This window comes from Onychostoma macrolepis, chromosome 07, assembly GCF_012432095.1.
Source record: "Onychostoma macrolepis isolate SWU-2019 chromosome 07, ASM1243209v1, whole genome shotgun sequence".
In the NCBI taxonomy this organism is placed as follows: Eukaryota; Metazoa; Chordata; class Actinopteri; order Cypriniformes; family Cyprinidae; genus Onychostoma; species Onychostoma macrolepis.
This window is the reverse complement of record NC_081161.1, coordinates 38,271,965-38,299,721: the sequence shown is the minus strand read 5'-3', so window position 1 is coordinate 38,299,721 and position 27,757 is coordinate 38,271,965. Positions and strand designations below refer to the sequence as shown.

Sequence of the window (27,757 nt, the reverse complement as noted above, 5' to 3'; positions counted from 1 at the left end):
GTTCCAAACCTGTATTATTTTCTGTCTTCTGCAGAACATAAAAGAAGTTATTTTAAAGAATGCTGGTGACCAAACAGTTTGATTCCCATTGACTTCCACTGTATAGACAAATTACAGTGGAGTCAATGGGAACTGAAAATCTTTGATAACCAACATTCTTCAAAATATTTTTTTTCAAGCTGCTTAAAGGGATAGTTCACGAATGAATGAATGAATGAATGAATGAATGAACGAACATTTACTCACTATTATAATTTTTTTTTTCCATACAATGGAAGTCAATGAGCTCCTGTCACAATTCGTTGTTGAGGAAGCACGCAGGAGGCACGAGTAAACGTTCAACAGTACGCCACAATGGGAGCTGAACACACACACATAGCAACAAAGTAGACCCCACAAACAAGAACTGAATAGACTGGGGCTTTTAAAATTAACAATCAATGTGAGGGAGAAACTGGGTCACAGGGAGCAAAAACACACACAGACAGGTCCATGACCCTGACAGCACCCATATCGTTTGGTTACCAACATTCTTCAAAATATAATTTTGTGTGTGTGTGTGTTCCACAGAAGAAAGAAAGTCATACTGGTTTGAAACAAATCATAACAGTCTGTGTGTGTGTGTGTGTGTGTGTGTGTGTGGGTGTGTGTGCGTGTGTTTATGTGACAAATGAGGACATAAATAATGACATTGGTATGACATAGGTATTACAAGGAGAAGGTGACTTTTTTCAAAATGCTTATAAATCATACAGAGTGAGTTTTTTTGAGAAAGTAAAAATGCACAAATTGTCCTGTAAGGGGTAGGGTTGGTGTAGGGCAATAGCACATACAGTTTATATAGTATTACGCCTATGAAATATCCCCGCAATTCACAAAAACAAACGTGTGTGTGTGTGTGTGTGTGTGTGTGTGTGTGCATGTGAGTGAGCGTGCGTGTGTGTGTGTGTGTGTGTGTGTGTGTGTGTGTGTGTGTGTGTGTGTGAGAGAACTATACCTTTAAGCACCTATAACTAACGTAACTCAAATGAGAAAAGATAACTTCTGAGTGTGAGTTGTAAATCATTTGGACAATGAAAAACATCATTCACTGTTTCTATGGTATTACAGAAACAAACTCTCACAACAAAAGCATTTAAAAACCATGATGAAAATAAAATAAGAATAAGAATAATAAATCTGGCATGTACTGAGAGTGGTACACTTCTATTAATAGTGTTTTGCAGCTTGTTTTGACCAATGTGCATGTCTCAGCAGTTTTCTCCTACACTAGTGTGGGTACATTTATTGTAAAATGTCACTGGCGGCACAAGCACAAACACACATAACTGAAATCAGGTCAGCACAACACACATCCTGAAACAGAAACAAGTGAGGATCTGCTATCGCTTTTGTGCAAAGACCACAACATTAGACCAATGCACATGCCGAGACATTTTGCAAAAAGCAGACCGCAAAAAGCACACTTTGACCATTCTAAACGGGAGGAAATGATGTGGGTTGGTTATCTCATGACAAAACACTTAGATAAACAGCCCGTGTGTGTGTGTGTGTGTGTGTGTGTGTGTGTGTGTGTGTGTGTTTGTGAGTGAACTTTTCTATTTTCATATAACATATCATTTTTTTTTTTTTTTGAAGATTTAATTATTACCAAGAATTCTGCTTTGAAATGTTTAAAATTTTAGAGTTTTAGAGTTATTTTTTATAAAGTTTAAGGGGAAAGAAATCGTAGATTTACTACTTGCCCTTGCTGTATAATTTAAATGCAATTTTTTATTTTTATTATTTTTTTTTTTTTTATATATAACTTATGTGGGTGTTCATTTAGGATTCTGAAATTCAAACGAGGACACCAATCCCTCACAGGCCTAAGGTTTAAAACACAAGGTACACCACCAAAAGGAGCCAAACACAACCATGAAGGAGACAGATCACTCAAAACTGCAACACTCATTATAGCTGCAAGGGGAAAGGAAGTCAATGAACCAAAATATGTCTGGATCATCTGTTTACTTTAGAAAGCACATGCCCATTTTCAGGACAAAACCTGTAAAGTTTCATTTAGTGTTGACATATGTTTTTGTACATTATCCATTTCCCATTCAAGTAAATGCAGCAGGAGCTGCATGGCTATAAAATGGTTCACCAAGGGTGTTACTAAAGTAACTCTAGTCCAGTAGGTGGAGGCAAATCACCTTTAAGATGGTTTAACAGCTGGTTTGAGAAAGAAAAAGAAGAAGAGGAGGAAGAGGAGGAGGAAGATGTTGTTCTGATTAAAACTCAGTGCTCAGTGCTCATCTTTGTTAATGTAAAAGCATACACTGAAAAAAAAAAAGAGTGTAGGGGAGTCCTGCCTCTTTATTTTGTGAATCTGTTTGTGCTTTGTTTTTTGTTTGGGAGTTAGGTAAGTCAGCTGAATTTTTATTTAATAATTTGATTAGGTTATTTAATTTCTCTACTTTTTATTTTCTAGACTAATTTTGTTTGCTATTTTGGCCAATGGTCAACCCAAATACACACTCTTACAGTATGTTTCACTTACAATCTTTAATAAATGTAACAGTTTTGCTTATGTAATCTGTGTGCTTGTTTGGTCCTCGACTCTGAATCCACCACCATGACCTTATCTTTGTTATTCCCCTCTCGTATCCCTATTCCACGGGGCGTGATAGTTAGGCATTGTTCCCTGCATAAGTAATGAAACTGATTTGCCATTGATTTGATAAGGAAATCTATGAATGTCTTATGCACACGTCAGCTTTTGAGTGAAATAAAATTGTAAAATAACATTAAAGATTTTAGATCATAAGCAAATGTATAGCTTTCCCATAGATTTATTTGACTGAAGTCCCGCTCCCCAAACTGCCCCCAAAATTAGTATTTCTACTAAGATTAACAGGATTTAATCAAATTCATGCAAATCAACTCACTTGTGTGCGTGAACTGTTTTTGTTAAGTAAATGTTGTACATGGCTCACATGGTTCTCACTTTTTTGTCTAATCAAATGTATCCAGATCCAAACAGGTTGCTGATGGTAATTTGATATACAAATGAATTACCTCAAAAGGCTGTTTTATTCCATATAGGGAATAGTTGGTGGCTGCCATGTGGGGATCACATGACCAAGTGCTCACTTTTTTGGGAGGATCCTTGAGACAGAGTCAAGGACTGTGGTTGGTTCTAGGGGGGGAAAAAATAGAAAAGAAACATTTGCAAGTCTATCAATGTGGCTTTTAAAGCATCACACTGGCAACAACGACACTTCAAGTAACATTGTTATTATTACTATTGCTCGGCATATGTGTTTACATTATTGTTTCAATGACACATGAAAACATGTTTATGATGACTATAATCTCCAGCGGTTGATGGTTCTGTTTGTCTTCAGTTGCAGCAAAAGCTGAGGGAACTAGGACTGCTGAATAACACCAAGCTGGCATGGAGGATACAACCTGATGGACAAATATTTCACACCCTGAACACAACAACTAACTATGTAAAACTGTAACATGAATGTTTTCAGAAGAATAGCTCAGAATATGTTACAATTAATTGGTAAATCTTGTATGTGGTGTAAGTTAGCATAGTTTCTAATAAATATAGTTTTGTATTGTTGTGTTCAGTGAATTTCAATTTCAATTATTTTCTAAAATATTGATATTTATATCTGAATAATCTGTTTGGCATGTACGGGACATTCTGCTGTTCTTAGACCGAAATGAGTCAAAAAAAAAAAAAAAGTGGTGGTGGTAAATAAAAATTAAAGAATTGTGAAGTAGCAGCATACAGTGAGCTAAGTCATTAAAAATGTTAAAAGTGTAGATCTATGCATTTCAGCTACACGGCCTTCTTCAGGTGTATCAAAAAAAAAGGTAAAGGAAATCTTTTTCGGATGTATGCAATAAAACAATGCCCTACAACGCATCAAAGCAGTCAATACAGCAAGTCAACCAGAAATGTACACACATTCCTGCAGTGTGTTCCAAACAGGATATATCACCCTCCGAAGGGTACTTCGGAGTGAAAAGAATCATGGCCGCCATATTGAAGGGTCGTTCCAAACCAAAGTCCTCAAAACTGGCCACTTCAAAGGGCCCTTCGGAATGAAGGATTTCGAAGGGTACAACTGATGGACACTTTTGGGCTCCCATGATCCTTTGCGCTTATTCTTTCCATGATGATTCTCCCCTCTGCCCTCTCTGCCTCTCACTCTTCCCCAAAAGCAAAAATATCCATATACCACAAGTGTTATATCTTGTGAATGTTATTTTTTCCCTTTCATGTTTGGTATCATTTTAAAGGTCTCTGTGCAATTGGTAAATTAGTCTCAATTTCACAGTAGTCACTTGTATTATGAGAAATATTGAAAAAAATGTTAATAATATGTTCTGCAGAGGAGGGTGTGTTCCCCTTTAGGGGTCTGTGGGAATGTTTATCCATCTTCATCCAGGGGTGACTCTGGAGCACAGGAACCAAAAACACCAAAAGGTCTTTTATGTTTTCACAACTGATTTAAAGATTTCTTTGTTTTTGTTCTGTTAGTATTTAAGGGAAAGTTGCAAATTCTGTAGCCAGATCAGCCCGTAGTGTGAAGTGTATTTCATATGCTCCATACTATGTATCTTCCTGACGTCAGGTAAACATTTTACTCTTAGTTGCATCTTTGAACAACTGATGTTACGTATTTTCTTATTTTTGAATTGGCTTCTTATTGTTTAATTATGTAATTGGCATGATACAATTTTACCTGACTAATAATAAATTGTTATATTTGATTTATTCTGATCTCTTCTGAAATCATTTTTTTCCAGTAGATTAGAGTTGTAGTCTAGTGTTTCCACTAGGGATGTGTATCTCCATAACTGAGGCCGATGCGATACGCATCTCGATGCATAGCCAACGATATGATACATTGAAGATACATATGAAGCAGCTAACGATTCGATGCAATACAATTCACCCCTGTTACGATTCAGTGCGATCCGATTTCGATTCGATTTGAATCAACACAATGCGATTCGATGCAATGGAAAAAAATGATTGCTTTTATTTCTTTGGTTCAGACAGACAGCAAATCATAAATTAACTTATAAATGTGTCTTTTGGCTTCTAATGCCTCGAGGCCTGTTTCATAAAACAAGTTTACCAAATAGGCCAGGCTTATTTCAGTTAGTCTGACTCACTGTCAAATGATTTGGTTCCATAAAGCAAATTTAACAAAGATCAACCTCAGTCACTGTGGCAATTTATGCTGGAAAACTAACCTGGTCCAGGGCAGGCAAACTGTCAGGCTAAGCTGAGCTCCTCTAACACTGACCAATATGAATGCAATGATTTTACTACTGACTCTCTCATACACTCTCATAGCCATGCATTCTTTCTCTGGTTTTATGACAGCTGTAACTTTTATAGTTAGAACAGATAGCATTAGAACATTACAATCTAACATTGCTCTTTATAGTTATAGTTTTATACTTTTAAATTAAAACTACATTTTAACTGCTACAAGAAACACACATTAACTCATCTGAGTTTAGTAATTAGGACTGCATCAGCTTATTTTATTTAGCATTACAATAGTACCTTTACAGTTACTACTGCTATGCTATCATAAAAATATACCTATATGTAGGTTTAAAATTCTATAAATGGCACATTTTATGTCCAACAACGAATAATTTAGCAAAATGCATATTTGACCCGTCTGTTTAGAGCACATGCGCGCAGCAGCGCTCGTTCACTCGCATAAACCCATTCCTGACAGCAAAATAGATATATTTACATGACTTTCTAACATTTACAGATGAAAAATATAGTCGTGATATGTCAGTTATTGTAACATAAAGGGCCGGACGCTGAGGAAAGTGATAACCAGATGGTGTTTATTGAACAGGATGAGGTAGACTGAGAAATGAACTGACGACTGGAGGTGAGCATGGAAGTCTTGGGGAACCACTGAACGGGTGAGATTGCTAGTGACCACTTTCTCTTCCACAGAGTTGCGGGATGGACGAGACGAGGGAATCCACAGAGGCACACAGAATCCGAAGACTGACGATCTGGGAGGAGAGGAGAACACAAGGAGCAGAGACAGGAGGTAAGGCACAAAGGGTAAGTATCAATATTAAAGGATATACTTGAAGAGAAGTTCTCTAGGGGTTCGAGTCCACGTTGTGTTTACGAGATCGGACAGTTAGAGTGGCTGAAATGAGGGCTTATAAACTGGAGTAGATGACTGTGGTGATGAGGTGCAGGTGAGTGTGATTAGTACTCGGGTGATGTGGATCGTTGTGATTGGTGGAGAACAGGGCCCGGCCGATCTGTGACAGTTATGCACTGAGGAAAACACAACATCTGCATTCAAAGCATTAAACAGCACAAATATATTCGCTGATTGCCATGGTGGATCGATTAGATCCATGATCGACAATAAGGGCTGATTAAGAATAAGCGTGCACAAATTAGTGAGATTGTGTGAATTTACATTGTCGTTTATGGAACCGATTTAGCCACGATTGATTTGTTATGTTATTCCAAGTCAGGTTTTGGACTTTAATCCCTGCCTTTCCTTGGGTCTCGGTAGTGTTGTTGTGATACGTCATATTCACGCGCTTGAGAAAAAGTTTCAAAAGGAGAAATCAACCTTACAAGGCGATCCCCAATGTGGGAAGCACTACAGACAGGGGAATCAGTTCAGGAATAGGAAGGTTTGAGAGTGCTGGTTTAGGGATTTCAGCTGCACGTGTCGACACCAGCGGTGGATCCTCCATGCTGGATGCCAGTCTGGGATACTGAAGAACTGACCTCGAAGATCTGGGTGCAACAGACAGGGAGTGACAGGACTCTGGACGAACAGACGAGACGTCACGAGACTCTGGACGATCAGCTGTGACGTGATGAGACTCTGGATGATCAGCTGAGACGTGACGAGGCTCTGGGAGATCAGCTGAGACATGACAAGACTCTAGATGATCAACTGTGACTTGACTGGACTCATGAAGATCAGATGTGACTTTGCCTTTTGTCAAAGATGGCAGCTGTGACATGACAGGGCGTTGTTGTCGCCACCATTGACCCTTTGATGTGTATGATCATACCGGTGTGACCAGTCTTGGCTGGTCCCTGAAGCGTACGATCACAGCAGTGAATCATGTGATCAACTGCTGAATTCAAATCTGCTTTCGCGCTTTGGCTGGCACGGAGCCAGATCGGACCAGCTGAGAGCTTGTCATATTATCACAGCTATTCAGTGTTTTCAACCATATAATGCTTATTTTAGGTTTCAGACATTTAAATACACATTAGTACTAGCAAAATCATACATTTATAGTGTGTAAAATACACGCTGATGTCTATGGAAACAGCAATAATGATCTTTACAAAAATAATCTGATGACATGTTTTAATGATATCATATACAGATTGTGTAGGTAACTATAAAGTTTACTCTGCTCTTCTCCCAGTTTACCAGAGACTTACTTTAACGTGTTTCTGGAGTAGAGGATGAATTTACGTGTTGTAAATCCCACTAACATGGCAGCGCCCATCACCCGGTTTTGATCAACTAATACGGTCTTTAAAAAAAAGTGTTTAAACTCCCAAATACATTTACTTGCACATATTTCAGAATAGAAATATCACATATTTCATAATATAGTGAGTTTGTCTGTGGAAATTAATAATAAAAAAAGGAAAAACTAAATAAAAGCGATCCATGTGTCATACAGCACTATTGTGGCTGTATGAGCGAGCATGATGCGTCACCATGGAAACAATAAGGCTAAACATTCTAAAATAACAGTCGCCTAAAAAAAAAATCACCTAGTATATTTTAAACTCACATGTGAAAGGGTTAAGTGACAGATAAACTGACTGAGTGATGATCCTGGACCCTCGCATCTAAGCTTAGACTTCAGCGGTTGATTAATGCCTTCGCAAAAAAACTCTATCAACACACAGTCCGGTAAATCAGAGTAATAGGCAATGGCTAGATACTCTTGAATATAGTCCTCGAGCGATTGCGTGATTATCTAATAACAATCTACAATGTCCATACCTGGCCAATATCCATTTGAAAAGCTGCTGGATAATTGTGGGGCCGAGTATTCTGTAATGGAATCAGCAGAGGAAGTGTGCGGATCAATATGCCAAGATTTATTTTCAAACATGGCCAAAACAGGCAAGGGTCGGACAATGGCAAACATGTATTCAGAGCAAGACAGAAGAGTACTCCGATAAACAGGCGTAGGTCAATCAACAGCGAACATAATCCAAAGGATGAGGCAAGTGAATAATCCACAGACAGATAATAATCCAGGCGAAGTACGAACAGATTCCAAACAAAAAGACGAAATCCAAGAAAGGCAGGTGATCAGGAAACAGACAATCAGGCAAAACTAGATGTTACTAAACTGGACTAGAACTAGGAACTAGAGACAAACTCAGACAGCAAACTGGCTCCGCAAAGTGCTATCACTAGAAGAGTGACAATACTTGGCGATCAGGAAGAGGAAGTCCATAGCTTAAGATGCGTTCACGCCATATCGTAATTACCGTAATTACGAGATACCAACTTGTAAAAAGCGTTCACATCCTCATAGAACTCGTAATTTCAGCTTGTGAACTGGGAGATTTCTGAAAGCTACGGCTTATACTCTGCTTGTACCACATGACCGCTGCACCTCACGTGGAACCAGAGAAAAATGCCAGCGCTTTCAAAGAAAGCTATATTACTGCTCTAAAAATGAGGAAAATAGATGCATATATATATATACACATGACAGCGTGCTTGCTTACTGTGCAACACCCACAAAAAGGTTCTTTTAATTACGATATGGCGTAAACGCAGCATTATAATGTGTGTTTGATTGGTTGCAGCTGTGTGTGTAATCAGTGCAATGGATAATAGGAAATGTAGTCCGGGGTGACATACAACAGTTTGTGTAGTGTGAGAGTCAATGTAACTGGAAGGCAACATCTGGTGGTGAGCAGATGGAAAACCACGGACCGGATTTGTGACAGCGTGCTTGCTTATTGTGCAACACCCACAAAAAGGTTCTGCTACATCAGGCCAACATTTTTCTTTGTTTGTGAAAAGATCCATGAAGAACCTTTAATATTCATGAAACGTCTCCACTGCACAAAAATATATTTATAGAGACAGGTGGCACTTCAGATTATTAAAATATTCTTTGCAGAACTGTTCACTGAAAGAATCTTTTGGGAACCCAAAATGCTTCTATGGCACTGCATTGAAAATACCCTTTTGGAAACTTTATGTTTTTTTTTAAAAAAGGTGCACAAACTAAATAACAAAATGTTCACGTACACATGTTCATCTACAGATTCCAAATAATTCCAGAGAATAAATCATTGTCTGTTAGGAGCACATAAAAAGGTATTTTTGGTAAAGGAAGGATAGGTTGAAGGATAGTGGTCATTCTGTTTGCAGTTGTTTACTCTGCAGTCATTTTCATCAAAATTACCCACACTATGTTATATCATTATGTTATGACTTTACTTGTTGAGGCACAGAACTATTAACTAATTGTTAAGTAATATGTCATTGTGGTTATAGATTTTGAATGAGTTAGTTAGTCATGTGCCTCAACAAGTAAAGCCACATCATAATGATACCCATGCAAATCATTAGCTAATGATTAATTAAAGCAGACAGCTGGAAGTTGAAATGCATGCTTGAACCCATTGTGGTAATTAACACATGAATTCACACTATTAGTTAATATAATATGTCATTAGGGAATTAATACTTTATGACACATTTAACTAATAACAATTTATTGATTACTTAATCTATGAATCATATAGAATGTTCATTTGTTGCTGATGCAGAAATTGTTAATAAATGGTTTAGTTCTTCGTGAGTTATACATTAACTTATGATTGTCTGTGCATTTGTTAAGCATGAATTAATGCATATTAGGGTCACCGTATTGTAAAGTTTTACCGATAAATTTTCAAAGACACGTTCCAATACTTTAAAATAAGTCCTTCACAAGTTTGAACCTAAATGCTTCTCACTCAGACTTACACAGTAAGTCTGTAAGTGTCACGGCTACGATGTGTTAAAGAGCACACAATGAAGATGAAAGGTTACATATGTAGTGATTTTTGCTTTCGCCAACCTAGGGAGGCGAAATGGTGTAGTGATGGGTACTTGCGTCACCAATGACGTTATGATATTTGGATCACGTGTCACTTAATGTGTGGTTATGAGAACATCACATAAGAAAGATTGGTGGGATCTCTAACTTGTAGAACCTCTTTCTGTATCATCAACACAAGGAAGACACAAGTGTAATAAAATAGAATTTATTAACAAAAAATAGACAAGAGTAATCAACAACTACTAAACGAATACCATAAATGAAATAGGAATAAGATGCATAAAATGCAAGTGATTATGTTGGGTGTTGCAATGTCAGAGCTACGTTATCTGGAAAGATAAACTGTTGCTACTCTGAAAGAAATAAGGTGAAGAACCTTATTATGCATCAAACAAATACATGAAAGATTTGCTATAAACTGCAATCAGCTATATAATAATAATAATAATAATAATTCCTTACATTTATATAGCGCTTTTCTAGGCACTCAAAGCGCTTTACATTGTGAGGGGGGAGGGGGGTCTCCTCATCCACCACCAGTGTGCAGCATCCACCTGGATGAAATAGACAAGAGTAATCATATGCGGGACACTTTAGACTCACAGCCACATTAGCCAGTGCTTACCGTGCCATATCTTTGCCAAAACTGGCCCAGATACGGTTTAGGATTACTGAATATTGTGCTGCTGGGCTGGGTGAAGGAACATTGAGAAACAAATCAATTGAATGCCACATTGAGAGTGAAGGGGACATCCTTGTGAGATTCGTTGAGATGTGTGGAAATATCATGTTTTTGAGAGAGAGCATGAAAGATGATCGCACACAAGTAAATCAGTTACTGGAAAAGATTTATGAAATGATAGATGAAAATGCATTGCTGAACAGCAGTGATAAACATCAAGAAAAGACAAAGAAGTTTCAAGAAAGTGAAACACTATCAGGGAGGCTTCGAGAAATGGAATGTAAAGAAATGATTTCATGAAGAATGGGAGAGGAGTGACATTATGGTGAAAGCGATGTTAAAAACAATGAGCCCACATGGAATTGTCAGAAGAGGAGGAAGCATAAAATTAACTTCTGAATTGTATGTTTAAATATAGGAGTAAATTTGTTTTGGCTTAAAGTGTGTTAAACTATAATTTCCTCATTATGCTTTTGCTTGCAGTAAGTGGAGAAGTAAAAAAATACAGCATTATTTGTCAACAAACACCAGCTAAAAGCTGCACCAGAGTCATCGGGAAGCAGTAGACAGCATTAGAATCCAATATCAACATAATCGCCTGGATGCCTATGGTGAGTTATGGGGAAAATTACACAATTCACTGATTTAAAAAAAGAAAAGAAAAAAAAAAATGTGCAAAGCTGGTATAAGAGGCATGATGTATCAGACTATGGAAGTGTTTCCAGCTGTGAGGAACACATTACTGAACAGGATAATGATTAATTGTTAATTCTGCTAAGGCAGTCTGAAAATGCATGTGTTTAAATTTTTTTTGTTAAAACCACATTAACTGCAGTAGTCACTGTTATAGTATTCCATATTTCATAATTGTCATGTGGTCATTGGTGTAATTTTGTCTTGAAAAGTGGTGTTTTTATGCTTTAAATATGTGTAATAAAACCTAAAAGTATTGTAACTCTATATGTAATACAGCAAGCGTGTGAAGTTGTCATGTCATGATGGCAACCACATACATTGCACGCTGATTTCCTTATGTGCAAGTATAAGCTTAATTTGTCCTAATATTACGGCATAAACAGACTTTAGTGTCAGTCAGCACCTAGGCCTCTGAATATTAGAAGCACATTGTGCAGCAGCGGTTGTACAGTAGACCGTACTCAGAGGTCGTCATTGCACCTGTTTGAACCAGCCAGAACTGAACACACTTTCTTAACGTTGCAAAACTTGTGCATGCATGCTGCTTTTTTTCAGTGGCTTTCAAAAAGTAGATGAGGACAAAACTGACTTTGGAAAAAAGTTGGGTACATGTCCCATCCACATTTTTTATTATCTTTCATGTAATTTATCCACTGATCTGCATTATCAAACACTACAGTATTTCTATGCACACATAAGTGAAGAGTAATCAGAATATAATTCTGTGAGTGGAAGATAAATTGTTCTTATATTTATAGTAATTGATGTTTCTGAAATATCAATCTCAGTACAATCAAAATTATTTTGTAAAGAGACGGTGTTCTTTCTGCTTGTAGTTCACTTCACTGTATTCAGCCAAGTGTCTGTTGTTTGATCTTCTGGCTGGAAGTACAGAGGCAAAACTCACAGCTGCATAATTCACATCTGAATTTCCAATCTGTTTAAAAAAACAAAAAAACATTTTTTTAATCCTTTTTTTTTTTTTCTGTTTGAGAGCCAGATCACATTTTTATATAATAGTTCTAATTTTTAATGTATTAGAAGTATATTAGAATATATATTTTAACGTACTGATTTCATACAGTATGTTAAAAATAATTAAAATTACCTCACATGATGGTGATGTTTCATTTTTAGATCCTTCAAAATGTGCAGAAAATTATTGTTAAACTTTAATATACACATTTGAGATTTAATATTTAAATTGTTTTGCAAATCATATTTTGATATTACAGTGTGTAAAACTTTAGATCACTATCCCATGCAATTAAACTTTTAACAAATGGAAAGTGTGAGTGGAATTTTACCTTTTTGTCTTTTTCTCCAGCGTTTAAAATAATCAACCAGAAGTGTGATTATTACCATCACAAACAAAATATTTAAGGATATCAAGCAAAGTAATACAGGATCCCATACTTTTTGATTATTGCTATCTGAAATGGAGAAAAATAAACAAAAAAGAACTGAATAAAGCAATAACATGCTTCTCATATAGTAAAGATCTTTGTTAAAACTCTGTGAATACTTTGTTGCATATAAAGCTCTGTTCTCTGTAGAGACTTTTCCATGACTTAAAACTATACATTGGTCAAACATTTAAGCCATATGTTTTTAAAAGTGTCTAAATGTCATTGCATTTGCTGACAAAATATCAAACCAAATGGCATTAATTTTAAAGCAAAGGTGCAAGCGCATTTATCAAGCAAAACATTTCACACACACACAAAAAAAATAATAATTGCATTTTAAATGATAAAACAATAGATATCTGATTACACCTGTGTAAACATGAGTAGAACTGACTTAATGCATTAAGTAAACATGAAAAGCATGAAAAGTAACTGGAAAAATAGCTATAAAAAATAATAAAAAGGTGCAGTTATGTTTCCCAAAGCCCCTTGTTTAGATCATTTATATAATGCCATAAAATTTAAGCGTGTCTTAAGGGAACAGATACTTATTGGAATCACTTTTGTGGAAATGACCGTTAAAAAGTCAGGTAGTAAAGGACTATCAGGCTGTTTCCTAGGTCATAGCAATAAATTGATGAATTTACCAGTATTTTTGAAAGTGGTTCCATTCACAACTTTTGTCTCCTCACATCCCATATTAATGTATTTGGACTCTGTTCCTTCAAAGCAGCAAATATAGATGTCAAGGCATATGATGATTTTAAATCATTTACAAACAAGGGAAGTTAAATAGGTATAATAGTTTACTCCAAAATAAAATTTATAAGACAATAGCATGTTGAATATATTTTACCTCTTAGCATCAGATGTGCTCCAGACATAAATTCTATTTTATTCAAGAAAACTGTCCCGCAGTAGTATTTTCCGATATCCTCCTTGGTTGTAGCTGTGATGTTGAGGTGAAAAGAATCTTCACTTGCTGAAATATCGAATCTCCCATCTTTAAATTCATTCTCAAATTGCAAATTATTCCAATAATTGTATGATAGTGCAATTAGACGAGGGATCTGTCCAATTCTCTGTTTATACCAAACCATTGTGTTGCCAAAATGTTTTTTTGTTGAGAAACATTTGATTGTAACATCATCTCCCAGCTGGAATGTTTGTAATGAGACGATTTCACCACTGCTATCAGGTCGAACTCCAGCTGTAACAGAACAGAGATTTTATTTTAAACACTAAATGTGTACACAAACATGGAATTGACCAGTAAATAAATATTTAAACAGTGGAAAGAGAAAAAATTAATAAAATTATACTTACGAGTCCAAAAGATCAAAATGGCCCAAATGATCATGTCTGAGGCAAGGAATGTGTGAAAATGCTTTTTAGAAGACTTGCGTGTGATGTGATTGGACACTTTCAAACCAAGACAGAATTGAACAAGATTGTGATTGGTTGAAATTGATCTGGTATCTCTCACTCCACTCCCAAATTGAAGAAAAGTGTTACTAAATTTATGGGGTGATGATCAATAACTGTCACTTTATTGTCTGTAATAAAAGACTGTCAAGGCATGCAGAAAATGTGTGAAAACAGTTTGTGGTTTTCTTGTTTTTCTAAAGATGGCCATCAAAAACGACCACCGACCACATTAGCACCATATATAGTAATCTTAAAGAAACAGGTCAAAGCGGGACGGACATACATCCTGTGTGTACATGTGAGTGAAAGTGCAGGCGCAATTTTTAAGGTCATAGGTGTAAAACTGCCTCTGAAATGTTTCATGAACACAGTGTTAATGCATCGGAAAATTGAGAATGCAGAAGACCATTGCATGTTCAGTCCTCTTCTGCACTGCAAGTGTGAGTAGGTGTTTGTGGCAACCACATATTTAATGTGTGAACAAAACTATAACCTGTTTGAAAATAGATGACCATATATCATTTTAGAAATGTAAAGTTCAATCTGCAGCTACATTTTCTTCACAACTTGACAATGAGTATGTTATTATAAACAAGAGCACAACAACAGATGAGAATCCACATACCTACAGAGACAGAGTTTTTATTTAGGTAATTTATTCAGAAATAACTCCATCCCACTCCAACTAGTGTTGATGGGGCCTTAATATGCCATTAAAAATATGCTGTTATTTAACTAGAGTTGTTTATGTATAAAAGCATTAACATAATACTATAAATATTATCTAATACAAATGAGTTGTGTATGTGTGTATTTATTTAAAAATATTTTTAAAAAATGTGTAAAGAGTAAATAGATTTTTCAAAGTCTGTATAATAAAATGTATTTATTATTATTATTATTTTTTTTATAAAATGTTTTCACAGATAATTATATTCATGCTATAAAACAAAAGTTTTATTTTTTAAAGCTTTAGCTCCCTCTTGAGGATTGATTCAGTTAGTGATTAAAAATGAACCAACAATGCAGAGCATTTAACTGAGAAAGATTAACTAAAATTGAGCTTATTTCCACACAGTTCTGTTACAAATTCATCTCCCTATCCCTATACTATCAGTTTATTAGTAGTTATCACTATCCTTTCATCACAAAATCATCACATTATATTTTTAATTTAAATACAATAATTTAATCCAGATTATTTCATATGAGAGTTCATTGACAACAAAGACAAAAACACCTTTAGAGGGACAAACAAAAAAACACTGGGCATTGGGCTTTCCTTTCTGTACCCTCACAATGTGTACAAGTGAGATCGATTGAAGGACCGTGTTCACACAGACACACAGGGCAGATGCACAGCTCTGAAAGTCTCTGTATTACCAGTTTTCATGCATTCTGGCTCTCGAACGCACATCTTTTGTTATGCGTGTTATTTACAGGTTCTGTCTTCAGTAGCTGCTCTCGTGACCCATTAAAATGCATAAATTGCTAGTGGCTGAAGGGTTTTCAGTTGGGGTGATTTGCAAAACAATGTCTCTGTAAACCAAAATTGGAGAAAAAATAGTAAAATTAAGAAAATTAAGAAGAATTAAATGCAATTTTTATTAAAGTCAAAAGAAAAACAATGAGATGTGGAAGAGAGTCAACTGTGCGTGCCTAGAACTTTGAACACTCGGCTTTCCTCTGATTTCCTGTGTTACCTACAAGGACACATGAGGATGTTATTGAGTCAAAATACTAAATCATACTGTTGTCATACACACAGACGCAGTAGCCAGCAGTACCTTTTCTAAAGTGTATGCAGTTCATGAACACCCTCCTCTGCACCCATACTGATCTATAATTGATAAATCAAACAGAATTCAATAATTCATTGATTTTGATTACTGATGCTGGAAAGTTTTTCAATCTATATTTAAATTAGATATTCATTATACCTTATTATCTATACATTCTGTACCAGTAGGATATAAGTAAATCCGTATCTCTTGTTTCTGCACATTAAATTTTCAGTGGACTCCCATTAAAGATGTTATTAAAACAGGCCTCCATCTATGCAAAATGAATTATGCAGTGTTTCATAAATACAGTACATCGGTTGTCAATTTTAAGCTAAATTACTAGGTTCATACATAGATACTGCGCCTAAAATTGCATTAATGATAAACTAGTAATACTTTTAGTGACTCAAAAAACATGCACACAATATTGTATTAAACAACATATGTAGTGGGTTTTTGAGATCTGTCCATGGTGCTGAAACATCTAGAATTACATTAACAAAATAATGTGCTAGATGTAATAAAATGACACCAAAATATTTGATCTTCTAATTTTTCAACCAGTTAATAAAAAAATACTTAGGCTAATAGTGGTTGACTACTGTAGGTTTTTCAATGGCTGCTTTTATGTTCATATATTTAGATATCTACCGATATTACATTAGACATATAAAAAACACAAAATCTGTACAAGGAATGCATGTGAATCAGTTCTTAGGATAGTAATACATGATTTTGGATTTAATACAGTTTTAGGTCATAGAGAAGCACTGGGTAGAAGCGTAAGGTCAGCCTATAGGTTCACTGAAAATACATGCCTCTATATGCATTTCTCCAACACTGTAATTACATACCTACCTATATGTACGAGCCACTGCAGTTTCCAGTAAAAATGAACACTAGTTATGTTATGACTTCAAAACAATTTTAACATCCTACGCGATTTGACAACTAATGCTTTTGAACGTTATCATCACATATACAGCTTTATATGCATGAGTCTTCTAATTCAGTAGGTTTGCTCGGTAGCTCACGCTATACAGCGTCGCACTTGAGTGATGAAAAGCTCCAGTACGAACTACGGTTCGACAAAACAGCTCAAACCTGCACAAGCAATTAAAATAGCATGTAGTAAGGTACATAATTACGGTGTTGCAGAAATGTATAGAGATATTATGTATATTTTCATGAGCCTGAGTTGTGTAAAGTCCGTGTCTTCCAGTAGCCTGTAGCACGAAGCCGGTTTCAGTTTTTACCCAGGTAAGTTCACGTTTAGTTTGAGCAAACTCTGAGTTTTCGGGCTCAAGAAGATGGGTTGGTTTTGGAGGGGTTTCGTCACCATGGTAACTTACGCTACACGGCCTGCTCTGGAGCATGTTTTATTCTGGGGTGAAAGGGTAAGAGCAAACAGCATTACAGACTGTGTGTGTATACGCACAGTGTATGTCTTGTTTGTTTGGGAGCGAAGGACGCTGAGTCAGCTCTCAAGGGAGCTGACTGCCCACATTGCAAGCATCTTTCTATGCATACGCTTCGCTCTCAGAAGACTCTCTTTGAGGAGGGAGACTTCTCTAGCGTTCCTCATGGCACTGCTGAGGGAGAGCGATGGTTGCAGTCAGGGGATCGCAAATATATCTGGTGGAGGGAATGGAGATGGACGAGTCCCTTTCTTCTTCCTCACCCACCACATCCAGCGCTCTCTCTCAGGGATTGGAAGCCCGCACAGTGGTTTCCTCACCCCTGGAAGAGGGCTCAACGCTTCGCCTGTCTTCCTCTGAGGAGGTTGACGTGGAGAACGTTGACGAGGCTGGGGACTCGCCCCCTCAGTCGCCCCAGTATGAGGAGCTACTAGAGGTAGTTACTCGCGCTGTGGCCAAGTTGAACATCGATTGGCCCACCGAGAAACAGGCTCAGAATCTGAATCAGAATTAGCTTTATTCGTCAAGTGTGCGCAAACACACAAGGAATATGTTGTGGTTTTTAAGGAGCTCTTGGTACATATATGCATACACATCTGTAGAATATCATAGCAAATCAGACAATTTAAAATTCGATCAGAACATTGACACATGAGGAGCCGAAATTCCACAAAGAGGCCCAGGATAACAAGACAACAGGAAAACATAAATCAGATCCCTAGCGCCATGAGTCTGAGGCAAGCTAACCAACCACCTCTTTCACAGAAAAGCTTACAACATTAACACAAAAAGAACAATTATTGATAATCCCAACTCAGGAAGGATATTGTCAAATTTGGGGCAAGCAACCAAGATTGATGGTCAAAGACACAGCACATCATGACCAAAATCATTAATAGAGACTTTGGTGGGTGGGTTCCCCCACCCAGGACAAGAACCAGACTGAAATTCCTTATGAGACCTTTAAACCTCTTTGGTCTTCACAGAACATATTCTCACGTCCACACAATGGCACATAAACTGTCTTTTATGCACCAAAATCATCTTAAAAGGACTTATGAGCAGCTAATGATTTCTATGCATATCTCCATATTATGTATGTAACCCACACATTTGACTATCATGTCCTAATCACTCATTGTGTATGTCTTTTTAATAACTATTGAATAGCCTAAGGGTTTATATTCATGTTTGGTATGTATGAGTGTGCAAATTCTTGCTTGAAATGTTTCTTCCAATCAATTCTTTGTCAATCATATTCTGGTTATAGAAATCATGTCCAAAATTATACTCTGCAAGAGCGGGAAAATTCGGACCATGTGACTAATAAAATAACATGTTGATTCATGAATTGGAAGGAGAAATTAGACAATATCTAATTGGTCATCACACCATTTTGGGATGTGTCCAAAAGCCCAGTTAAAAACTCAGGATACCATCAAACCATCCTCTCTTTTTGCTTTTTAGCTTCTAGCTTTTTGCCTTGTCGGCTTTTTAGCCATGCTTTTTGTCATAATGTTTTGCGTTCTTTGAGCGTTGTTCCAGCGTAAGTGATTGATGGCTGTTCAGGTCTATATGCAATTGCACATATTGCTATAAGCTTGGGATTTCACATTTTCATTCTCTTGAACTCATTATTTCCTCACTTTCTCTCTTCCTGCAACGTGTATGAATGTGTGAGTGTGTGTGATTATATGTTAGATTAGTTTACATGTCTTAGATTTATCCAATAAAGTCTTATTTATATTAAAAAGAGAAGTATCTTGTGTTTTGTGCTTGCAAGTTAAATGTCTTAAACTGCCGATCTTGTTACTGTGCTATTTAATGTTTTATATTTTAATATCCAGTGCAGAATTGATGTTATACGGCTTGTTCAGTGAATTGCTGGCTGACTCAGTGATCAGCTGTAAAACAGTGATTCTGTCCAAATTCCCTATAAAATCATAAATGATTCCCTTTGAGCTAAATTGACCTGTTTCCCTTACATATCTGATATGACAACAGAAACATTTATGTAGGTATCAGAGCGAATCAGACAATTTAAGATTTGATCAGAACATTGAAACATGAGGAGCCGAAATTCCACAAAGAGGCCCAAGACAACAGGATGTTCATAAATCAGATCCTGGTCTGAAGCAAGCTAACCAACCAACTCTTTCACAGAAAAGCTTAGAACATTAACACAAAAGAACACTTACTGATAATCCCAACTCAAGAAGGAGATTGTCAAATTTGGGGCAAGTGACCGAGATTAATGGTCAAAGAGAAGCACAGCATGACCATCACATGTAAATCCATGAGAGAAATCATGAGCCTCCTCAGATTGACTTCCCACAACTAGCAGACAAAGACCAGACTGAGATTCCTTCTAAACCCTTTTGACCTTTGGTCTTCACAGAACACATTCTCATGTCCACAGAATGTCTTTTATGCATCTAAAATCATCTTAAAAGGACTTTTGCATAACTCCATATCGTGTATGTAACCCACACATTTGTCTATAATTGTCAAGTCAAACTGAGATAAATGGGAAAAAAATTAATGAATAATAATAATTCGTCAGCCAATCAGAGGGGCGGAAATAAAGGAAGGAAATTTCCTTCCTCCCACAATACAGTAAAACTGCACATTTTAGAGTGGCCTTTGATTGTGGCCAGCCTAAGGCACACCTGTGCAATAATCATGCTGTCTAATCAGCATCTTGATATGCCACGCCTGTGAGGTGGATGGATTATCTCGGCAAAGGAGAAGTGCTCACTAACACAGATTTAGACAAATTTGTGAACAATATTTGAGAGAAATAGGCCTTTTGTGTACATAGAAAAAGTCTTAGATCTTTGAGTTCAGCTCATGAAAAATGGGGGTAAAAACAAAAGTGTTGCGTTTATAATTTTGTTCAGTGTAATAATAAAGTATCTTTAAGACAAGTCATATCACTCGGCGGCCATCTTTTGGCGCTTTTCCACTGCGTGGCACAACTCGGCTAGGCACGGTTCAGAATGGCATGGCACGGCTCAGTTAGGCTCGGTTTGCGTTTCCACTGCAGTTTAGTACCGCTTTAGAGTGGGCGGAATTATTCACGTGTCGCTAAAATTCGCGCCGCCTCTACTGCTGTGACTCCTGAAAAACTTTTTAATTCCACGTCGCTCCATCACGCTCTCGCTGGATCCGCTCCTTGGCTATCAACGAGAGGACAGTCTGTACTTTGTCAACACACAACGAAACAGCCATTTTTTGTTTGTTAAAAGAAAGGTGCGCTCATTCAAAACAGTTGCTTTCGATCCTTCGCTGGCTATGCTGATTTAAATCTAGCAGGTCTGTTGTCTCGTGCCGCAAGTTCAATGACGCAGGCAGTGACGATTTTCTCTGGCCAATCAGTGATCAGCAGAGTTTACACGTCACGTTTTGGTAACGGTACAGTTCGCTTGGAACCTCGGCCGAGGTGGTACTAAAAAAAGTACCAGGTACCAGGTACTGTACCAAGTGGAAAACCCCCCGAAAGTGAACCGTACCGTGCCATACCATTCAGTGGTAGTGCAGTGCAAGTGCAGCTCATATCACTTTGTATGGGGAAACATCAAAATCTCCCAAACTGTTCACTAAGCTTACGATTAAATTTCATATTTGAAATCACCAATGAAATCGGACAACAACTGTCATAAATGTTGTTTCTTTTGCTCAAATAGCGTTATAAAAAAGTTATTTTTCAGGCTAGATCAGCCAGTGCACATGAGCAGTGTTTGGCACTCATCTCTGAACGCTGACTGTTTCTATAGCAACCGGGACTTCTAACAGCAGCTGCAATGATGCGCTGACTTTACCGATTAGCGATTGGCTCTTTCATTCAGAAGGTGGGGCTTCCTGCGATTAAGTGGCCATATTAAGCTTTGCATTTTCCCCCATTCAAAACTATAAGAGTGACATGTCTTGGGTATTCTATAGTCTTTGGTAATAATAACTTAAACAAATACATGTAATTTATAAAATTAAAGTTCATTGAAAGTATGTTTTTTTTTTTTACATATTAAAAGTTTGTTTTATAGCAAAAGCAGATGACTCCAACAGTCGTTTTTTGGCAAAAGCAGATAACTCCACATTTCATGTTTTAGAAAAACACTCGTTTAATCCTTGTAATCCCCTCAGATGACAATGTAGATGCCTGACAAATGTTGTTGTTGTTGTTGTTGTTGTGATCATAAACTGTATGGATGTGATTACACGCAATACACAGAGCTTTTCCCTCACCATTATAACATGCTGCTTTGGCAAGGCTCCGTGAAAACGTTTCAGCTTTTATTTTCCTTTTTCACCCTGAAGAAGATATCACAGGTTCATCAAGTTCGTCAAAATTTTCCATCCTCGATCACTTTTAGTCAGCTTTGATGAAACTCCTCTCAGCGAGCACATCTTTTCAAAGTGAAAGTAGCCTTGTCACCTGACCTGAATACAGCGTGCTGATTCACTAAAATGGACTTATCAGCTTCTATTCAAAAACAACAAGGGCGCTTGTCAGCTTCTGCAGTAAAACCTGAACTCACGATGCCTTGAAAGTGGACAAAACCGGATTTTTTGACAAAACGTGTTTAGAGTTCAGATAACGCTATATGTGGAGAATAATGCATGGCAATCAGCTCATTTTTTTTAAAGTGGCGTTTATCGGTTTTTGCAAATGAACTCTTCATATATTTCCTTATGCCGTAAAATCTTAACACATTTTATGACCACATGAGGAAAGTTATCATAGGTATGTGATACTCAGCAGCAATGCTAATATTACTTTCTTTTTTTCTTTTTTTTTTTAGTTTGATTCATCTGTCACCTGGAGAAGAGTTTCTGCTGTCGGCTTCTTACAAGGACTTTTGATCAAACACATCTTCACAAAGTTATGAAAACCTGCAGACCTGCAAAGACAAGGACACAAACCTCTTACCAATCATGTCACATACTCACAGCAAAACTTGCACTTGTACTTTCTTTACTTTTCTCATTTCTAAGAGAAATGTGATTTCTTTCTGTGGGGTTTTGAATCTCACCATTTGTCCTTGCATTTAGTTTGAGAGGCTGGAAGCTGCTCTTAGACATCAACATCAAAGCTTTACAACAGAAAATAAAACCTTAGATCAAAAAATGCTTTGTTACAGGGTATTTTCTGTTAAATTAGTCATTTTGACCGCATGAGATGAAGGTCAAACACTGCCCAGATATCACACAGATGGTTATATCCACCCTTCTTTTCCACTGCAGCCACCTCAGGGGCCATCCTAACAAAACAATGACACATTTCCATTAGATACATCACAGCCTGCTGTCAGTCTGGTTGTCTTTTTCGGGATAATGTAAAGAGTAAAAGGGTGAATTCATTCAGTCAGCATTTGGAAAGGTTTTGGATAATGCATTCTTTCTGTATTCTTATAAAAACTCTAAATAGAATATAAAGCCACACACACATATAAGGAATAATTGACGACGGGCCGTTGGATTATTAGAAAAATATTGCACACCCGAGGTGGTGATGCGGTCACGACGCGAAACGGAGTGGCCGTTACACCTCGGGTGTTCATTATTTTTCTAATAATTCAACGGACCGAAGTCAATTATTCCGCTTATACTACGGTTGCCACACCTCAAGACATCGATCAGATGATATATTTCAAGGCATTCGTCCGGTATTTATACTTAAATCGCTATGTGAGTAGGACTATTTCTTCCGCATTTCATCCAACGCCTCCGTTGCTAATTCCAAAACGTCATTTTAAACCTAGTAACGAAGGCTTGAGCCGTTGATAACAGACTAATAATGCAGTTAATACAGTTAATAAGTAAGTTATGAGAGAGAGAGAGAGAGAGAGAGAGAGAGAGAGATAACCTCTGTGCATCTCTCAATATGTTCGGCAGCTTATAGTGAAACTTAGTTCCTTTCTTTCACGAACAGCGCCGTTGTTACCTCGCTTGTGAGAAGTCGTGTAGTTTTTAAGTTGTTTACTGATAAAATCGTCAGAGTAGCGCTAATAACATTATGCTATGTATGTTAGTGTGTGTGCAAACTGTTGTGTGTGTGCGGTCTGTGAGGGAGAGAGAGCGGGAGAGATAGAGTATGTGCTTTCCGTACATAATAAAGCCTAATTTTGTGGCAAAAACATGGACATGATCTGTCATTTTTATCCTTTTGTTTACTATATTTATTTGTTTGGCCAGTGTCGTTGTGGGTTTTGGTTATTTTGCTGTTGTAAGACCTTTGAAATAACAGAAATCATTTGGCGAATTGATATGGTCATGTAATGCGGTCAAGAGCTGCCTGGAACTACTTTCGCCGTGAGTTGGAGATTGAGGTCTCTGCAGAGCAAAAGTGGGTGTTTCTGAATTGCTAGGCATTTTCAAGCTGCTGGGTGTTTCTAAATCATGCAATCAAAATGATCCCCCTGACCTAACCCCACCCCTAAACCTACCGTCACTATGACGTCAGCCAATCAAGTAACATGGTCAAAAAACGCCCCGATCTGGTAACTCCCATTACTTTGCTGCAGAGACCTATACTTGGTGAGTTTCCCTGAAAATAATTGCACACCTTGGAACGTTCGGCAGCCAATCAGATTCAAGCATTCAACGGCCCCGTTGTATAAGTGTGTATATAAAGATTTTTTTAAAATAATTAATTAGCCCCACCTGAAGGGTTTCCCTGCAGATGTAAGCAATCTGTTTTTCCTTTAAAGGTCCGGTTACTGTGAAGGTCATATTAGCTGTGTCCCAAAGCTAAGTGTACACACTTCGGAGTGTACGGACTTTGAAGGTCACGCCTCCGAAGTGCACAAAGGACCCTCCAAAGTGCATGAGACGCTTCGCCTTCGCAGGATTTGCTATTTGCGCCACCAGGTGTTCCCGATTGTGGCTCCTGTCACGTAGCAACGGTGAGAGATGAGAGCTGCCATCCTGACAGGTCGTTTAAAAAAAGTTATGGAGCCAGCATTGCACATATTTGTTTTTATATTTTATATTTTACTGGAGGAGATGGTGGGAATTCGTTTCACCCCCGGCGGCGCCGGGTGATGTACCTCAGGCTTAGCAAAGACCGTGGCCATGTAAATTTTATTGTTTTGCTGCGTCCTTGCTGGATTGCAGGCATTGCGTTTGAACTGACTTGAATAATGTAATGAAACATATGAAAGAATACAAAATCATGCACACGCATATATAGCAGTTCAAATGCTGACTGATATGTTATCAATGTGCGATTTTATAATAGTTTATTGTCTTGACCATGGTGAACATATTTTGAAAGGTTTGCAACCCTGATTTTAGGCAATTAAGTAAACATAAAAATAAAACTGAATAAATTAAAAAACAAATTATGCATTGTTCAGCGGCAGCTGTAACCAATATTATCTGTCTGCAATACCGGAGGCTGCACTTTCAGGACCGCAGTTGTAGGACCGCACTTCTAGGACCCTAGTTTTTTGTGACAGCGCCACCTACCGAGCCGGAGAACCGCAGTCCCTGGAACGCATTTCCAGGACCCTAGTTTTGGAGGACTAAAAAAAGTGCCACTAAGGCAGTATTTCCACCCAGTTTTAACTACATTAGAATTTTAGAGTTTTTTAAAAGTTTTATTACACCCAAATACTACTTACTTTATTGCAATTAAACCTGGTTCCTAGGAATGTTGAGTAATTATTGGGTCTAAGTAGCATAATATAATAACTCAAATAAAATAAACAAGGAATCATGGTATAGTCAAGGATGACTCTGGGGGTAGATTTAAGATTGTGTATATTTTATAAAATAATATATTACAACAGTTGAACTTGAACACACACAAAAACAAATTTGTTCATGATGTGAACCACATAGAAAGAACTTCATGGACGACGTCTTCACTGACTCCTAAGAGAGAGAAAGAGAGAGAAGTGAATGAAATAAGGAACATTTAGTTGAACATGTACTACTCTCTAATTTTAAATTTCATATTTAAAAGATCTTAGTTACCACAGAGTGCACACACATATACGATCCAAAAATAATTATATCAATCTTCATACCAATTAATGTTCATAATACTATTATTGCATACTGTTTAAAGATTTAGAAATTTTTTATTTTGATGTTGTGGGAACAAAGGTTCTTGAAACATTCATGTCAATAAAGCCCATCTGAACTGAGAAAAAAAATAATAGAGAGAGATGCAAGAAATCTGAATAGAAATAACATATTATTGACATGACTTTAAATATTTAAAGCACACGTTGTGATGTATGCAGCAGCACTACCTACCACCTGGATGCTCTCCCCTCTTTTCTCAGTTGTTTCTCTATCACCCTATTCAATTCTTCCACTTCACTGAAATAGTAAATGGAGATCATAATCACTGCTAGGTTAACAGAAATACTGTTAACACTTAAAAAAAGGATACATTGGACATTGTGTAAAAACAATTCCAATACTTGACCAATTTATTTATTTATCTTTTGTCATACTATTGCCTGCCCTGAGCTGTGTCCTTGAAAACACTTCATATAGAGTACAGTACACAGTAAATGACACAATCTAACACGTGGTATTTTAACAGTCAATTATTATGATGGCCTCTCTGTTATGTCTGACTATTAAAATGTCATATGTCTCAAACAACATTATAAAACCATGTCAAAATGAAGAGACGTACTCATAACATGTATACTGGGGTAATGTTAAACAGGATGAATGAGCACGTGACATTTAAAACATTAAGATTATTTTAACTTAATTAAAATGGAAAAACAATGAGTAATTAACAAGCTTTCACAACGAACGTGCTACAGTTTATTGTGCTGTCAATATTTCAACACAGGCTTATCATGCTAACAATTCATTTTACAGCATTAGAGGCTAATATATGATGGCTATGCATTCAAGACTATTTAGCAAATCACGATCACTTCGGCTACGTTAACTTTCAAATGAAATGCATCACAATTGTTTTTAATGTTAAACAAATAAAAATGTATTCACATTTGATACTCACACTCTGACTGTCATCCATCTTCGCTGGTCCTCTAATTCGGTAGGTGGCGCTGTCACTAAAAACCTAGGGTCCTAGAAATGCGGTCCTAGGATTGCTTTCCTGAAAATGCAGCCTCCGGTTTTGCAGGCAGATGCTACTCGCTGTAACAGCTGAACAGTGCCCTGTATGGCCGGCAGGGGCGCGGGAAGTGGGGGTGCTGAGGGTGTTTTTTTCGGTGGGCAACTGTTTAATTGTTGGGAATATTAAAAAAAAAAAAATCGGAGTGTCTATTTAAGTGCAAATAGCCATGTTGTTGGCAGAGGCTATTTACACTAACTTCACCCACAAACGTATGCTTGGGATAGTCAAATTAGCAAAAGACGGTCGTCAATCGTCAGATTCAGTGGCGCAGATGGTAAAGCGCGTACTACCGTTTTTTTTTACACGATCGACCGGGGTTCGAATTTCCCTTTTTAAATTTCAAATCACATCAGAAAAGTATTTATTTTTTAATAAAAATGAAGGAAATAATCAAAAATTTGAACAAAGCATCGGGTAGGATTAAGGTAGGTGTAGGGAGAGCTTTTGTCCCAATAAGGTGGCATCCATTTAATAATTTGAAATAAAATTAAAAAATTACACTCAATAAGTTGCATACTATTTTATAATGTATTACAATGCAGGTGCAGATAATTGCCACTATTTGCAATAAGTAATGTTTTTCTGTAATAATGTTAATTGCACTGTGTAAATAGCATATTACTAAAGAATACCGCTATTTTCACTTGGTGTAAATAGCCTCTATCGCGACACGCAACAAAAATTGAGTGTAAACTGAGCTAGACAATGACATCTCTGAATTCAATAATTAAATGCCTTTAACTGAAAATTGAGTGTTTAATCTTATCATTATACAATACTGACACTCTATCCTCCAATTTGATACTGTTAAGTGCTTTGACACAATCTGTATTGTTAAAAGCTCTATATAAATAAAGGTGACTTGACTTAACATTCGTTAGGTATTCTCGTACAAATGTGAAGTAGTAGGTTTTGTTTTAGTTTTTTTCCTCACAGGACAGTAACACTACAAAAATGTGGTCTTTTACAACATGATAATTCTATAATCATTTACTCACCCTCAAGTTGTTCCAGGTTTGGAATTTTCATTTTTGGGTGAACTATCCCTTTAACTAAGGATTTAAATATGACTAGTAGTTTCCCCCAATGTAGTTAAC

At 37.0% G+C, this 27,757-nt stretch overlaps 1 protein-coding gene across 1 annotated transcript; it reads right to left on the bottom strand.

Annotated features, from left to right (window-relative positions):
- Nucleotides 1-10,256: 10,256 nt before the first annotated feature.
- nitr6a (novel immune-type receptor 6a) lies at nucleotides 10,257-14,339 on the bottom strand. The gene is made up of 6 exons (XM_058782577.1): nucleotides 14,242-14,339; nucleotides 13,772-14,125; nucleotides 13,563-13,637; nucleotides 12,814-12,939; nucleotides 12,615-12,646; nucleotides 10,257-12,443 (listed from the first exon to the last, which is right to left on the bottom strand). The coding sequence occupies exons 1-6, from the start codon at nucleotides 14,273-14,275 to the stop codon at nucleotides 12,306-12,308; spliced, it is 759 nt and encodes a 252-aa protein (XP_058638560.1). The 5' UTR covers nucleotides 14,276-14,339; the 3' UTR covers nucleotides 10,257-12,305.
- Nucleotides 14,340-27,757: the final 13,418 nt, after the last annotated feature.